General features: G+C 38.5%; 1 protein-coding gene across 6 annotated transcripts in view; it reads left to right on the forward strand.

Annotated features, from left to right (window-relative positions):
* Positions 1-598: 598 nt before the first annotated feature.
* ppp1r13bb (protein phosphatase 1, regulatory subunit 13Bb) overlaps positions 599-17,539 on the forward strand; it is a gene marked incomplete at its 5' end in the record, with an annotated part of 74,741 nt that continues 57,800 nt past the window's right edge. For 3 of the 6 annotated variants that reach the window (XM_079831376.1, XM_079831378.1, XM_079831380.1), the window contains 2 exons: positions 599-919; positions 1,458-1,552. In XM_079831376.1, coding sequence (XP_079687502.1) covers positions 1,544-1,552 — 9 coding nt within the window. Of the gene's footprint in view, positions 920-1,457; positions 1,553-17,303; positions 17,445-17,539 lie in introns of those variants that run through there. The other 3 variants (XM_079831374.1, XM_079831375.1, XM_079831379.1) reach the window with 1 other exon arrangement.

Below are 17,539 nucleotides of genomic sequence, written 5' to 3' on the forward strand. Positions count from 1 at the left end.
AACTTATGAAATGAAACTATTAAAAAGTCCTTCCAAAAGCTTCAGTCCTTGAATAGCATTTGTTTTGTAGGGCATACACAAATCAAGTCTCTTCTTTGAGCTGATATTAAATTCCAACTGAAAATGCCTATTGACAATATTTTGCATGTGATGTTTTATCGTATTTGTTGGCATTTTAGAATCACATCTTATGTCATGTCTTGTATTTAATATGTAGTTCATGTTATTGATCAGTAGTGGGTGTTAGAGCACTATCCAGCACATCCGATTTGTTTTAAAAACTTGAATTCCTTTAAACATTTTTTCTAATGTATAAAACTCTAAACATAACATTTGAAATGATACCTTTACAATATTTATAATTGGAATATACTTGGTGAATGGGTCAAAGTATTGGACATTTCTAATATAAGAGTATGCCATGTTGCTTTGAATGTATGATTAAACACCTGCAAGTAGTGCCAATTGTAAAGTAACCAACTTCTTACCAATTAATGTGATTCATTGAGAAACTAAGGGCGTATTATACTCTTTTGTTTCATCACTGTAATGATTACTCTTACTGATACAAACATCCACTATGCTTCACATTCCTGCCATTCCAGCTCTGCGCGTGCCATCATTTAACACAACCGCGCGAGCAGCTTGTATTCGCCTCAGCCATTCTGGGCCGTTTTGTATTGCTTTCGTTTTCATTTTTAAAAATGTATTATGCCAATATCTGACTGCATTTAGATGAATAAGCGTGTTCTGATTTCGTTTCCATTCACTTCGCGTATTGGAGTGTTTTACCTGGCTTCGGCTAGCAGGCTAACTATTTTAGCTGTCGCGAGTTAATCGATACTCCGCTCCTGAAGGATACGAGGAACACCTCATGCATCGTTACTAAAAGATTATGGCATATGTGTACACGTGACACGTGAGTATAATGTAGCTTTATCCGCCGTCGATGTATTTTCTCAATGTTTGTGAACATTTACTGTACAGCGAGATGTTTTGGTGCCAGTGCTAACTGGCTAACAGATGTGAGAACTGGGGCGGATAGAGGAAAACCCCTTAAAATAAATGTCTTTAAATGAGACCAACATTAATAGAGCTGGTTTAAACCTTTTGTTTTGATTTATAACACAAGGATATACAAGTTATTCAGAGTGAGGAGAGAATGAGTTACGAGCTCTCAGTGGGTGTATAGAAACACCCAACATCTGCCATTTATACACACACAACCAGCTGATATTCCAGTTTAGCGAGTTTCATTTAAAGCTTCTCTTTAATTGTTCTTACTCAACTAACGGAGATTAATGTGATTATTGTCAGTTTGGAATCACGTCAACCTTTAAAGTAAAATAATACGATGTAAGTTACAGAGCCGTGGCCTGTTTGGCCTGTATTTGTTGGTGTTGTGGACATTCATGTGTCAGTAATGGTGCAAGTGAAGTTGTCCTCCTGCTGTGCAGAGGCTGTGATCTCGGGTTGGACCTTGTGGATGTTGTGTAAGGCAAAGTGAAGCTGAAGACCAGATGTTCCTCTGACACAAGCAAAGATGATGCCTGTGAGTATCCCTTCTCTTATTTTCTCAACGAGTCAAAACAATGCAGTTTGTTTACATATATTGTTTTGGTTCACGTGGTGAGGCATCACTATGAATCTATGAACTATGAGCCCGCATCACGACATTTTCTTTGTTTATAATATTTTGTGTTGTTGTTGAAAACTCACTCCAATGCAGAAGGTATGTACAGTATCATAAAACTTTAATGGCAGTAGCTTGAAGTTTGATTTGTTGAGAGAGGCATTGTGGGCTTCCCAGAGCCAGGCCAAGGGATCCATAACGGGCTCCTTTTGAGAAAGCTGTTAATGCTAATGGCCTGTGGATGGGAATATCCTAAGTCATGCTGTGCTGTTTTAACTCCACTAATCATTTAGCTTTTTAAATACAATACCTCTGTTTGAGATGGGAAAACAATGAGTTTTTTATTGCAGAACAGTGTCAAAATAGATCGGTTTGAACTTTATTTCGTGACAAGGCTTGTGATCATCTTCTGAGGAGCTCCATGGTTTCCATGTACTAATGGCAGCTATTAGTTTTATGATGTTAATGTGCAACGTTAAGTGTTTTTTTCTTCTTCTTTATTTCTTTTCAGCCTAATGCATCAATAGCTTCCAGTAATGCTAAGTCATTATTGACATTTTTTTTGTTTCCCTTCCTCAATTCTGAAAGGGTCTCAAAATTGGAGTAGATGGATTTGGTAAAGATATGATGCAATTCATGTTTATTTATTCATGATTTTATTGCTCCTTTTTATTTCCACTTGAAACACAATTCCTTTTAGAAACTAACAACGTGAAGGATGAATATCCGTATTATCCTTTCATCCTTCCCTCGGGTCATTTTGACCCAAAATTTATTTTAAATGTTTTAAAAAATAATAATTAGTTTGTCAGAGTGGTCCAAGACCCTAGGACTTTTGTCTCACTTGAACCACGGAAACACACAAAAATATGACTGGATTCGTGGAGTTTTGAGCTTGTCATTTTAAAAAGTAACAGATCGTTCCCTCGCGGGTCAATTTGACCCTGTTGGAATATATGGAATGCGAGGAATGCTTTAGTACACATAGAAAAAATGCTAAAACTTTACCAAAAAAAATATTTTTATATATGTATCTGACCCAGCGGAACAGCTCATTTGCCCCATATAAGGCCATCTAGTGGCATAAGTTGAAAGAATGTGCTTAAATTATTTATTTATTGATAAAATATAGTGATTTAAGGTAAATAAAAAATAACAAAAATCTAAAACAAAATTGCATGAAAAAACATTATAGAAATGAAAAGTTTTTTTAAAAAAGTATAGCCTAATTTTAGGGCTTCGGGTCATTTTGACCCGCGAAGGAAGGATTTATTATAAAGTGTGAAGGAGGGATGAGGGTTAAAAATGTGATAACTGTTTTTAGGCAACCTTTCTGAATTATTGTTTACAAAGGCTTTTAGTTTTAGTACATCAGGTCATTTTTTATTTGTTTCTCGCTTTTCAAAATCTCATTTGTTTCAAAACTACTTCACAGAAAATCATTGGGTTGTCACAAGACCTGGCAGGTGAATTACTCTGAGATCACATATTAACTCTAAAGGAAGCATTGTACCATTAAACATTAACTTTGTTGGGCACATTTAACCCACAAGGTTTTACGCTCATCAACAAAATAGTATTTTATAACCTCATCATGGCGTTAATCACTACATACCACGATTACCTTATCTAGAAAACGCCTCATGGTATTTAGTTTCATGTCAAATCATCATTGTGTAATTGGAGTAAACAATGTTGGTTCTCTCAAGTTTTGGAGGGCATTATCAGGCCCCACCGTTAAAAAAAAAAAGTTTATTCCACTGACAAATCAAAATGCAATAATTACTTGTACCTAGTAACCCACGCACCATGTCAAATGCAGATATGCGCACATTGTGCTTCTTCCCTGATGTGGCCAGCAGAATGTTTTAGCAGAAAGCACAGATTGCTAATTATGATTGCAGTCCTTTGACATCTGGATAAGATCATGTTTTGCTGCAGCATAGAAGGAATGTGATTGGTTGCAACTAAACAAAACAACAGTAATGTGATTGTGCTGATTATAGAGAGAAAATGTGTGTTCGAGCCTGCCTTGTAGATATAAGTGTTTTTTTGAGGGAATATTGTTATTTGTGGGTGGGAGGGAGCCTACATTTACATTTATTCATTTTGCAGACGCTTTTATCCAAAGTGACTTACAAATGAGCCTGATCAAGCTCAGCATCCTAGTGCCTGCCTATAAAGTGAAAAAAAGCTCACATTTGTTTTGTAGGATCTACCCTCTTCAGTAGTGACCGCAGATAGGAGGACTCTCAAGGCTTGGGTATACTTTTTGGTAACTCTTTATTTTAGGGTTCAATTCTCACTATTAAAGGGTTAGTTCACCCAAAAATAAAAATTCTGTCATTAATTACTCACCCTCAAGTCGTTCGACACACGTGAGACCTCCGTTCATCTTCGGAACACAAATGAAGATATTTTAGTGTAAATCCGATGGCTCCGAAAGGCCTCCATTGGCACAATGTACTTTACACTCTTAAGACCTATAAAAGGTACTAAAGATGTCGTTACAAAGTCCATCTCACTACAGTGGTTCTACAATACTTTTATGAAGCAACGAGAATTGTTTTTGTGCGCAAAAAAAAAACGAAATAACGACTTATATAGTGATGACCGATTTCAAAGCACTGCATCATGAAGCTTCGAATCGTTATGAATCAGTGAATCGATTCAGCGGTTTGGATCGCCAAAGTCACGTGAGTGCGTGCGAGCCGTCAGCATTTCTTTTAATTTCTGCTTGAATGTCCTTGGTTCTTAAATGCCACCAAGATGCAGAGAACAGGAAAAACTGGTGTCTTTTTAGTTAAGGAACAGACACTGTACTGACAATACTTTTAGAAAGAAAGAAAGAAAATTATTTTGTGTAATGCACAGATACTTAAAATAAATAAAAAAATTTCTTCCCAAAGACAAAGTTTCTTCCCTGCAGCCTAATGTAACGTATTTGGTTTTAAACATTTTGTTCTCTTAATGAAATGAAAACTGGTGTCTTGTTAATTAAGGAACGGATACTGTGAATTGGAGAAATACCTCCAGTATTAGGCAATTATTTGAGGTGGTTGAACAGATTAGTCGTGTTACCTCTCTTAGCCGGAACTGTTGCCCCACACACTCTACAGAGTATAGTTTGCTGCTGCTCGTCGGACGGCTTGAATCCGAACCAAGTCCAAATAATGGATGTTGCACTGGTCTTTTTCACCAGCTCCTCCGTTTCGCTTTCAGCCATGTTTACTCAAGATGACGAATACGATGATGCATTGCAGCCAGTTGCAGCTCGTGGCTCTAAATTTTGCGGGTAGATTGCGTCATCAACATGCATTATCGCCATATTGCAATAGAATTAAAATCTCTATCGTAGGGCAATTTTGTATCATTTATATTGCATATCGTTTCTATCGGCCATTACTAACCATGAACGAATGACACCGCGGCCGTGCGCATTGTATACTCACGGTTTAGAATTAGCGAAAATTTTGTGCGGGTTGCTTTTATGGTGGGTTTATTAGCCTATTATTCTTAATGAAAAACACAACAACAAAACCGTACAATGACAAACTCACTAAAATAGGCGCCTTTACATTTCGCTTTGAAACCAAATGTTCATCGTCATTCAGCTCTTCACTCTCGTGATGAATGAAATCTGATTCCTGGTTCGGCTCACACTGTATTGAGCAGACATGTTCAGTTTTTAATTGTCCGTTCTCTAACTGAACTAAATTATTTTATTACTAGCTGTAAAAAAACTACGGTGGGGGCGGTGCCACAGTGGGAAAGTGATGTAACCGCTGTTGTGCCTGAACACCGGTAACACTGTCAACAACAACTATCGCAGCAAGCCTAGTGGATTGTCTGCTGTACCTAATTTGCCTTTTTACAGGCTATTTGTTAGAATATTTGATTGGTTTGCTTTTAGCTTAATTGCAAAGTCAGCTTTTAGGTACCACACCATTCATGTTCTACCTATTTATTCAAACTATAGCCTTTATTGTATATGATTAGATGCGCAGCTGCTTCCAAACAAAGGATGTTAGGTTTGGTTTCCTGCATGCTGAACCCCTACACCTTCTCCCTATGCTGATGTTGGCATTGTTAAAGTGTAGATAAAGCCGCTAAGCTGCCTGTGCTGCAATTGGCTGACAGCCATGGAAACAGCCAAATGAGGAGTAAACGGCAACTCACAGCAGGGTGTGGTTGAGTTCAGCGCAAGTTTAGAGCTGTACATTGCATTATGGTCCTATATTTTGTGCCTCCCTGACTCTTTGTATGTAAAACCCTCTAGATTGCACCTCAGGGGCTAAACAGGCGTGCAAATACCTGCTACACAGTGAGGGATGAAGAATGGTGTTGTCAAGATAGCAAAATTATGACTTTGATACAATACCTGGCTAAAATATCATGATAACAATACCATGGCAAAAACCTAAAACAACAGGAAAAGTTATCGGAAAAATAGATGACAGAACATGTTTGCCTTTCTGGGCCTTGGAAGTGGTAATTAAATTGGTGTGGCGTCAGAAAACTCTTGGATTTCATCAAAAATATCTTAAATCGTGTTCTGAAGATGAACGAAGGTCTTGCAGGTTTGGAACAACATGAGGGTGAGTAATTAATGACAGAAATTACATTTTTGTGTGATCTAACCCTTTAACTCTTTTTATCCTCAAGCAGATCACGTTGTCTCATTCATGCATTTTTCTTAATTGTTCCTAAGTGTCAATAACTTGAAGCAGTGCTGTGCTGCACGGATATATTTACACACAGCTCATATCTAATATGAAAGGACAAAATGTTTGGCACGCCTAGTGTGCCCGGAGGGGGTGGAAGAAGAGCACTACTTCTTTGTCTTCTCTAGAATAATAAAGACATCTCCAGTCTGCTTAAATGAACTGTGAGAACGCCATTTTCCCATAGTTATCATCCTCTTAGAAACTGTATAGTACTCTGTTTAAGACTGTGATGAAGAGCCTACATGCCATTTGAATCACAAGAGACATCCTCCATGACCTAGATTGCTCTATCATGCTGGGAATGCAGATGCATGATGGGAAATGCCTACATATGTACTGCCTAGTGGCTATTTGTATCTAGAGAACTAGAGCAATGTCTAAGCCAAGAATCTGAGTAGATGAGAAGATCTGAGAGCATACTTTATCAAACCTCAGTAGAGGTCAAAGACGCGCGGACTCAAGAGACGCGTTCCCAAATGCACCTGTGGTGTTTATAATAAAGCACTTTAATTGTGTACAGTTTACTGAAGACGCCCTGTGCTCGGAGTGTGCTGGAAACAGGGTCACTGATGCATTTCAGAACCTGCGCCAGGGTCTCTATGGATTGTCTTAGTGAGCAGGCAGAGTGCTGGTTGGCCTTGTGGAAAAGTGATGAGTGGTTTACTCCCTTTGCCTGCTACACCATTTAATAACTCCTGTGGGTAAATTTAGCAGCTCTGATACATCGGCGTAATGCTAGATATTAATGAAGCGATTTAGCCAACACAACGCTAGCCCTGATGTTTTAGTTTGATATAGGGTTAAGTCTAGGGAGTTTTTGAGAGAGCGAGTACAGATCAGTGGCACCTTTTTGCACACTTTATAGTGCTCGTTTTGATCTTGTCAATTAGGGGTATGTTATATATTAAAGGGTAACTTCAGTGATTTAGCATTAGGCTTTGTATCAGTAGAAACCCGGTAGTATATTCAAATTATGGTACTTTCCCCCCTCATATCCCCCTGAGACGAGAGAATTAGGCAATTTTTTTCTGGAAAAAATCCTCCGATGATGCAAATATCGTCATTTTGTGTCATCGGAGGATTTTTTGGCAAGAGGCTAAAGACTACAGCCACTAGATGGAGCTGTTCCGCATGTTATCAACCCGCCCATAGGGGAGAGAGATCTCACGCACAGAATGTAAGACACAGACGGCCGCACGGACAATCATAACGGAGCACGGTGCAGCGTAAAGTGAGTGTTTCAACTTTTCAATGAATTCCTGTGATAGTTTAGCTTCCATATGCGATCTGAAAACGTGCCAGACTGGCGTCATCGGATGATTTTTTTTCCAGAAATAAAATGCATAATTCTCTCGTCTCAGGGGGATATGACGGGGGAAAGTACCATCATTCAAATATACTACAGGGTTTCTACTGCTACAAAGCCTAATGCTAAATCACTGAAGTAACCCTTTAAAGGTTCAGTGTGTAGTATTTATGAGGATCTATTGACAGAAATGCAATATAATATACAGGACTATGTTTTCAGTGGTGTATAAAGAATCTACTTAATGTACCGTTATGTTTTTATTACATTAGAATGAGCCATTTCTATCTACATACACCGCGGGTCCCCTTACAATGAAGTTGCCATTTTGCGGCGGCGTGTTTCTACTGTAGCCCTAAACAGACAAACTTCTCTACAGATCGCTAGTCACGCTCTGCTCCCTCCAACAACGACATCTTTGTCCTGTGTCGGCCCCCATAGCTTCTCTATTACCCCTTTTCCACCAAGGCAGTGCTAGAGCTAGTTCAGAGCCAGTGCTAATCCCAGTTCATAGTTGGTTCGACTGAGGAGCTTTCTAAGAACCGTTTGCTTTTCCACATGCTGAGAGCCACAACAGAGCCAGGTCTTGCGTCACTGTACACGTCTCATCTCTCTCAGCAATGCTAGCGAGGCAGCGGCAGTGTTGCCAAGTCCGTGGTTTTGCCGCGGGCTGTTTTTTCATGTCCGCGGGATAAAACAACCCCAATTATGTGATATTTAGCCCCGGGAATGCGAAAAAAAAACATATTTTACCCCAAAATGTGATTTTTACCGGGGAAGCCCTCCTGAAACGCGATTGGGCTTGTTTTGAATAGCAATTGGGTGGGTTTTGTTGTGAAAACCTGGCAACCCTGGGCAGCGGGGAAACACACACACACACCAGGCTTGTTCGAGATGCATCGGCACTGTGCAGACCGATCCACGTATTATTTATATATATATATATATATATATTATATATATATATATATATATATATAAAAAACGCATGAGTGAATCAAAAGCATAAGGAGTCGTGTGCTCTCGCTGGACTCGTTGTCATACGGCGATCGGTCTGCACAGCGCCGCTGCGAACAAGCCTTCCATCAACAAAGCAAACGTTGCGTTACTATTGATTCACATGGCTTTACGATCCTACATCGGCATCAAAACACAACAAAAACACAGCGAATCCAACGCATTCATGCAGTTCGCCTTAATATGTATAGACGGAGATTACAAATGAGCAGCAGCTGTTAGCTCCATTAGCTGCTATTTCAAACATGGCGGATCTCAAGTTTGTGTTCGTCTTGTTGACCCCGCCCCCAGCGCCTGACGTAATCGGTTCTTACTTCTAGCCCAGCAATGTTTTGGTGCTACTTAAGAACCACTTTTCCTGGCTCGGAGCTGGGGCTTTGGGTGTGGAAACACAAAGAACCGATTTGAAACTAGGCTCTGGCTCCGATCTAGCTCTAGCTCTGCTTTGGTGGAAAAGGGGTATATGTACTCTGAAAGGGAGGGGTGAGCGTTGGGGGGTGCAATTCACAACCTCATCACTAGATGCCGCTAAAAATCACACACTGCACCTTTAACTCTAGAATGTGTGAGCTGACATTGAATGTCACTCATTGCCTATGAAAATAGTTCCAAACAAAGCAGAGCAGAACCATTGTGAACAATCTCAGAGCAACACACAACAGTGTTTCGTTACTGAATGAATCAGCGTTTTTAAACCGTTTGAGTGAATTATTCAATGACTCATTTATTAAGACTTGATTTGTTTCTGAATCGGTCAGCTATTTTAAAGGATTGATGATTCAGTGGGTGCTTCTTAATACTCAAATTGATGTATACTCATTTCCTCGCTCCTCCGTCCTCCAGCCCGTGACCCGGAAAGTGCCTGGTAGAGCATAGACACTTTTTTTACTGCACATGTGTCGAGCGCGATCATCCGCGCGCATCCATTGTGTAGTATACTTTGAAAGACTGCGCGCGTGACGCGTCCGGGCGCGGTAAGTGAAGTATACCCGGGCCTTAAGGGGGTGGAGAAAAGGAAACGAGGATGCACAAATGACTCATTAAGACAGGAACTTGCTGCCACCTACTGGCAGTTTTAATTTCATGGTTAAAAATCAATGTCATTTTTCAAACATCAATCTATTTATTTAATTTTTTAATTTATGCCACCTCTGAGCTGCATTAAATAGTCTGTGTACATGGCGTTCCAGATGCTGCTTCTGTGCCACCTCTGTAGTACAAATGTGGCTTTTGTTTGTACTGGTTTAATTTGATTGATTAAATGTAAGAATAAACTTAGAAAATTGCCCTCATAAATGTAAAAATACCCCTGGAAATCAATTTGTGGGAGATATTGCCCCTTAAAGGGAAAAGTTAATTCAGTTAATTCATTAAATCAGTCTGTTATTGCAGCAGTATGGTGCATAATCAATAAAATGAATTCATTTCACGTCATCCTGCCTGCAACTCTAGTGTTTCAGTTATGACCGATCGAGTATTAAAGAATTAGGTTACAGACAGTCTGAAGTGAATTCAAGATACATTAAAATGTTAATTTGTTTATTTTAAAAAAATCTCAGCATATTAGATATAATATTATTAATATTAATACATATAAAAAATATTAAAATATGTATTTTTCTAGACTCTTAAAGCCCCCTTCCCCTGGCTTTAATTACAGTGTAATTTAATTAAGAGCAGTGTTTGTCAAGGCTTGCTTTATTTTGGTCATTTGTAGTGCTGAGCTCCCCACCAGCGTGAAGAATGAACTAACATACAGCAGACTGAGCAGTGTGGATGTGGGATCCTTATCGCTCAGCTTTTTTAAATTAGGTTTTTCTCTCCTTCCTTTTTCTGTGGTGGTGTTATTGTCAGTTTTGCTTTGGGATTTGTTTTCTTTCCTACATTCTTGACATTTCAAACTATGTAAGCATAACTGTTACTTTGACCTTGTTAGTTACATTTTTTCTTCTCCTATTTGGGTTATGAAGTGTTAAGCGCTGCAGTTTTTCTTAACAGATCAAAATATTACAAAGCACTCAGTATTGTAAGTTAACATGGATAACTTAAAGGATTAGTTCACTTTTAAATAAACTTCTGCTGATAATTTACTCACCCACATGTCATCCAAGATGTCCATGTTTTTCTTTCTGCAGTCGAAAAGAAATGAAGGTTTTTGATGAAAACATTCCAGGATTTTTCTCCATATAATGGACTTCAATGGGTTCCAAACGGTTCAAGGTCCAAATGAAAGTTTCAGGACAGTTTCAAAGGGCTTTAAACGATACCAGGCAATGAATAATGGTCTTATCTAGCGAAATGATCAGTTTCTGCAAGAAACCGAGCAGTATTTATGCCATAATTTCCGCTAAGTGAGGTCAACATACGAGCGTGGTCATAGACGTATACGTAGATACCTCATTAGCGTTTGCACATCTACGATCGATATATCTATGACCACGCTCGTATTTTGACCTCACTTAGCGGAAGTTATGGCTGAGCTCAGAGATGATCACATTCGTCTGATAAGAGGTAAAATAATACTAGCATAAATACTGCTCGGTACGCTGCTGTTGAGCTGACCTGAAATGGACAGGTTGCTTGACGGGAGTGTTCAGCGAGTGAAAATAAATCTATGCTAAACTTATTCTTAGCCTCTAACACACACACTGGCGAGTAAAATCTAAGCATCTATTAGCCCATGGCTAATGATGGATATTATTTAATCGCCCAGAGTGAAGATTTACTCGCATATGCAAGTGATTTACTCGCATTGTAGAACTCTATATAACTATATAATAATCAGTGTTCTGTAATAATGTCTGTAATGTTATGAACACACAACACGGGCATCTCAAGACATGTTTTTAAAACTATTGCTGTCTGAAAACGGCAAGCGCATGAAACAAGCTTTCATCATTCTAGAGTAACATTTTTTTTCATTTTATTTGAATTGACAGCCTTGTTGTCCACAGACAAACCTCAGCTGAACCCGCTGTGTCTGTTCTGCTAGATAGCGTTTCTGTTTGGAGAGCGATTCATAATGTGTCATCTCTGTGCTCTGCACGCTAAGAATTCACAGCATTGGACTGATCCACAGTACCCTAATCTGTGACTCTCTGCACATGTGTGTGTATGCACGTCCTGGATTCGTGTTTACTGGGAGTTTGACATCTAATCTAGAGTGTTTTGCACAGTAGGGTGTATTGATCATGGTGGCTGTCCTGCCCCTCTGCGTTCTCATTTAGTGCTCTCAGATGCAGCTGTTCATTTTCTTTTAACTTTGTACTGAGAGAAGCTGTAAAGTGAATTCTGGGTCATTATAATCATTATGAACATTGTGCAGTTTGGTCTTGTTCAGGGTTTGATATTAAGCCTTTATGTGCTTGTCCTTCTGCCAAGTAAATTGGTCATTCACCTGTAAAAAAACTAGACTTGCTGTAACTTGGTTACAGCCCTTGTAGTGTCTTTTTGTTGTTTCGAATCATTGTGATGGGACATGACGATGTTTATATTTCCGGACTCTTCCTTGAGCTGGACTAACCAGTGCTGATCACACAGAGGAACCGTCCTCAACCAATGAGCTTTCATGTTATGGCACATGAACGTGCTGTCAGAATCGTGAGGTTACCCTGCATGGCGGGTTGCCCCGCAGCTCTGTAATGGCATCAGTGTCACAGCCTCAGTCAGCGAGAGAGTGTGCCCTTCTCGTCTAGTCTCATCCTCTCTGTGCGTGTGACTCAGGCAGCCAATGAAGGCCAGTGTAGTGAGCTGCTAACGCACTGTTGTTGGGGCACTTTGAAGCACACACAACCTCATCTTCCTCTTCCTCTTCCTCTTGTCATTCAGTCTCTGCAGTTTTTAATCGTTACAGAGTAACATCATTTCTTTGAAGAAAAATGGCAGACAAAAATGCTTTTGAATTTCAGTCCATGTAAGAATAATATCCATTTCATTTTTAATTAATTTCTTGAATTCAATTCAAGACTGGTCTTGGCCTATACCCAAAGTCCCCTTTTTATAAATAGTCCCCTAATTATTTATTTATTTATTTATTTATTTTCTTATTTAATCCAACTCAGTCTGGTGTTTATGATCAGCTGCTTCCGGTTGTTGGCCTATGGATTTCAGCTCCAGAAATGTCTTTGTTTCTTCTCATTGGTGGACTGATCCTTCAGTTGCTATTACATGTATAAGTCAGTGTTCTTTCAGTATTGTTTATATAATATTATTTGTTATTATTTTGAATTAGCTTTTATTTTTGATAGTGTTAATTTTAGCTTACATTTTAGTAATTTGATGTGCTTTTTGTCCTTTTTTTTATTAGTAAAAAAAACTTATATTTAACTTTATCTTTATTTCAGTTTTAATTTTAGGATTTGTTTTATTTTGTTTAGGGATGCACTGAAATTAAAATGTAAAATTTATTTTAAATGTGCTTTTGGTTTTAGTTTACATTTTAGTAATTTTTATGTGCTTTTGTCTTTTTATTTCATTTCATTTTCTTTTTTTTCATTTTTTTTTTCAATTTTTTCATTTATCTTTATTTAATTTTTAATTTTACTATTTTTTAAAAATGGTTTAGGGATGCACCGAAATGAAAATTCTGGATACACTTGGCCGAAAACCGAAACAGAAAATGTTTTAAATAAGTGTATTAATATTAAACTTTTGAATTAAATTCAATCATTTTTATTGAATCTGAATTTAAAAAATACAAGCTGATTAAAATTAAATAACCACACTTATTGAAAGTAACACAATAAAATCAGAAAATATATTAAATATCAATATATTACTCTTTATTCAGTTATATGCAACATAATCTGATTTAACATATTTTTCTTGTCCAATTATCCAAATCATATCCAGTTATCCGAATTTAATTTAATAGTTTAGTTGACAATAACAACACTGGTATGTAGAATTAAATGGATAGTTCATCCAAAAATGAAAATTGTCATTTACTCACCCTCACATTGTTCCAAACCTGTGTGAGTTTCTTTCTTTTGTTGAATACAAAAGAAGATATTTTAAAGAAGGTTGGTAAGCATACAGTTGACGGGAACTGTCTGGTTACCAACAATCTTTAAAATATCTTCTTTCAGTTCATTTCAGTGATCAGGTATCATGATTCAGTATCATTACACTGGCTACAGGTGCCGGTTGGAATTGTGATTTTGCAGTAGTTTGAGGAACATATTACAAACTTTATTGATGCAGACAGCTTGCACTGATTACATTTATTTATGACTGGTTTTGATTCATTTAACTCATTTCTGACATGTAGCGTGCAGCTGGCCAAAAGCCTGGCCTTAAAAACAAGATAAAACGATCAGTCTGCAATTATTCAAAAGCTATTGTTGCTGTTTCATGTCTTCCCTGTATTTTTTTTTTTTGTCTCTCTCTACTCCCTCTTTTCTTGCCACTTGAGCTCATTACAAATTAATTCACGCTTCCTGCTTAACTGTCATACTTAGAATTGGATGAAGCTCCTCAAATATGAATGGTGACTGTCACAAGAGGTTTGAGTCTGAGAGAGACAGTCCTCTTAAAACCTTTGAAAGAAAAACCTCTGCCACTTCTTTTTTTGGGTCCTATGATTTATCAAGCACTTTCTCCACTTTCTTTTCTTCTTCTTTTTAAAGCCACCATGAAACCCATTTCCTCTTCTTTTTTCTTTCTTTCTACGTTAAGATATGCACCAGAAAATACATTTGCATTTATTAAATTATTTAAAATAAACTTGAATTATTTAAGTAACATTAGACCTACAGGCATGATCTAGAAGTGAAAAAACGTGTTTCGCTGTCAAGACTTAAGATAGTCCCAGACTAAAATGCATGTTTGAGATGTTTGACTGAAAGCAACTTGCACTGAGAGGTCTTAAAATATGTCAGTGCTGCTGTTTTGTCTCAAGATGCACATCAGTAATGTTTTTTTCTAAAGCTACTTAAAATATCCTAAGGCCTAATCCTGGCTTAATCTAAGCCCTGTCTGTGAGACCGGGCCATGGTGAGTTATGGAGTTGTGGAAGCACTTGGTATTTCACCATTGTTTGTGACAGTGGTTTAAAGCACCATGCTATGTTTTGCAGGATATACACCAATCAGGCATAACGTTATTATGTGTTGGTCCGCCTTTTGCTGCCAAAACAGCCCTGACCCGCGAGGCATGGACTCCACTAGACCCCTGAAGGTGTGCTGTGGTATCTGGCACCAAGATGTTAGCAGCAGATCCTTTTAGTCCTGCAAGTTGCGAAGGGGGGCCTCCATGGATCGGACTTGTTTGTTCAGCACATCCCACAGATGCTCGATTGGATTGAGATCTGGGGAATTTGGAGGCCAAGTCAACTCCTCAAAAACTCGTTGTTGTGCTCCTCAAACCATTCCTGAACCATTTTTGCTTTGTGGCAGGGCGCATTATCCTGCTGAAAGAGGCCACAGTCACCAGGGAATACCGTTTCCATGAAAGGGTGTACATGGTCTGCAACAATGCTTAGGTAGGCGGTACGTGTCAAAGTAACATCCACATGGATGGCAGGACCCAGTGTATACCCTGTTCATGCCGCCAGCGACAATGAATGTGTGAGATGTCATCATACATTATGCAAGTCCACTTTTTTCTTTGGAGGGGGCATTCAAATTACTGAACATTGTAAAGGTCATATTATACATGCACATGGCATGCAGACAAATTAATTTTTGAATAAACCTTAAAGGTACACTATGTAATTTTTGGACCTTTAGCGGTAAAAAAAAACCTGCTTGCATTTGCGGAAGAGCATTTTTTTGGGTTGTGTTTCAGCTCTCTGTGACTGTGCGGATGAATATTATTATCCTACTACTCATAAAACATTTCACTACTAGGCATAAGAGAATAACCAGTTTAGATGGAAAGGACCTTTAGCTGACTAGCTGAAGATGTTATAGCTAAACCCATCAATAGACAATGCACTTCCTTGAAAATACATTCCAGCACCGCTCTATAACAACCATAATGGAATGACTCCTCATAATAAATCATGATTTACAATGAACTCTGTTTGAGAGCTACATATAGCATTTTATCTTTTCAATAAAATACCTTGCTTATCTGAGTAATAAAAACTGGCTTTTACAACATTTCAAAGCCCTCAGTTCTTGCCATCTCAGAAAAGTCGAGTCAATCTTGATTCTTGTTCAATCTTCAATCTTAAAGCTCTGCCATGTTCTCTCTTTTTTTTAAATACGTTTTTCTTGCTCGTTGTGACACCTAACCACTCCCATGCCATACACACAAAGTAGCAACCGATACACATGGATAAGTGACGCAAATATGCAATTTTGTGCTAAAAGCATCCAGCTAGGTCTAAAATGTAAACACTTATAACGGGCTCACCATAGTGAATTTGGGAAAGACAAAGACACATTTTGGATTGACTCATTACTTATACTTTGTTAAATTTGAACAAAAAGTTACATAGTGCACCGTAATGAGCGGATAATTCTTAAAGGGATAGTTCACCCAAAAATGTACATAATTTTTCTGTAATTTACTAACCATCATGTCATTCCGAACCTGTGTGAATGCGAAAGAAGACATTTTGAAGAATGTTGAACAAAGCCAATGGGGTCCAAAGATCTGTCCCACTGATTTATATTTTAGGGAGAAAAAAAGAGAAAACTGTCCTTTTTAAAGCAGAATAAAGTTTAATTTATGTTTATGAATGCATTTGACCAAGTTGCCATCGGCCAGTACTAAATAAAAATAATAATGCCAATCATTTAGCCAAGCTTTAAGGCTTGTAACAATGTCTGTCTCTCGGGGGGTTCATATGGTTCAAAGGAGGATAATTCCAGGAACTAAAATCTACTTTAGCATGTTTTATTAAAACTCGACTCATTCGATTTCCATTATTTTTAACTTAATGTTTTAACTCTTCATCTTTTCATGGCCTTTTAACATGGTAGCATCAATAATGCATAACCTTCTACTCTCAAATGTGAAAGATGTATTAGTGTTGGTGTAGCACAGACCAATTCTACAGACTTGAAGTGTGTCTGTGAGTTAGTGTTAGTATTTGTATATACTTGTTAATTAGCGTAGTATTAGTAGCATTTCTTGGAGTGTAATTTTAGTCCTGACAAAACTTTATAATTGGCTTAAACTTCAATTCAAATTCACTCAAATTGGGTAATCCTGTAATCTCATAAATACTCCGATATGTTAGTAAAACTGTTTAGGTTGTTTTGGGATTATCTGTGTTCTGAGCTCTTTTGTTGGTTTGTAACATCTTACACTCACAGTACAGGTCATAATAATACCCCCCCCCTGAGCTTTTTGCGGCATGTACCCATCAGCCTCCTCCGATCCGGGGTGCAGTCATATGCTTTCTCGAGGGAGCCTTAATCTGGAGGGGACCTGGTGACGCACCCTTCACAATTCTGATGAGAGAAGCACCCTCCCTCCTTCGTCTTCCTCTGATTTTTCCTTTTCTCTCACTCACACACTCACTTGCTCTCAGCAGTCACACAGCTAGCGTAACTACTGAAGGCTTTCCGCTGCAGGGAACCCTTGCCTGCTACTTTTGCTGAGTGGGTTTGAAAGAGACCCGTTCAAAGGATGTGTTTGCTGTAGAGCTACAAGCGATTCATGCGTCATGAAGAAGTTTGTGACTATTGTTCTTCGAGGCCTCGTCAGCTTGTCTATCAAACCTGGAGATAAAACCTGGAGTAAGGAGCATGCCCGGCAGCTCAAGAGAGAGGCCAGGAGAAGACGGACGGCATCTAAGTGGGGAAAGGTGATGCTAATAGATGTCCTGCTTCGAGATGAGAGGGGGAGATTGTTAATACTAACCTGCGCCTTTCAAGTATGGTTGGATGGCAAAATAATTCG

This window comes from Gobio gobio (genome assembly GCF_949357685.1).
Source record: "Gobio gobio genome assembly, chromosome: 12".
In the NCBI taxonomy this organism is placed as follows: Eukaryota; Metazoa; Chordata; class Actinopteri; order Cypriniformes; family Gobionidae; genus Gobio; species Gobio gobio.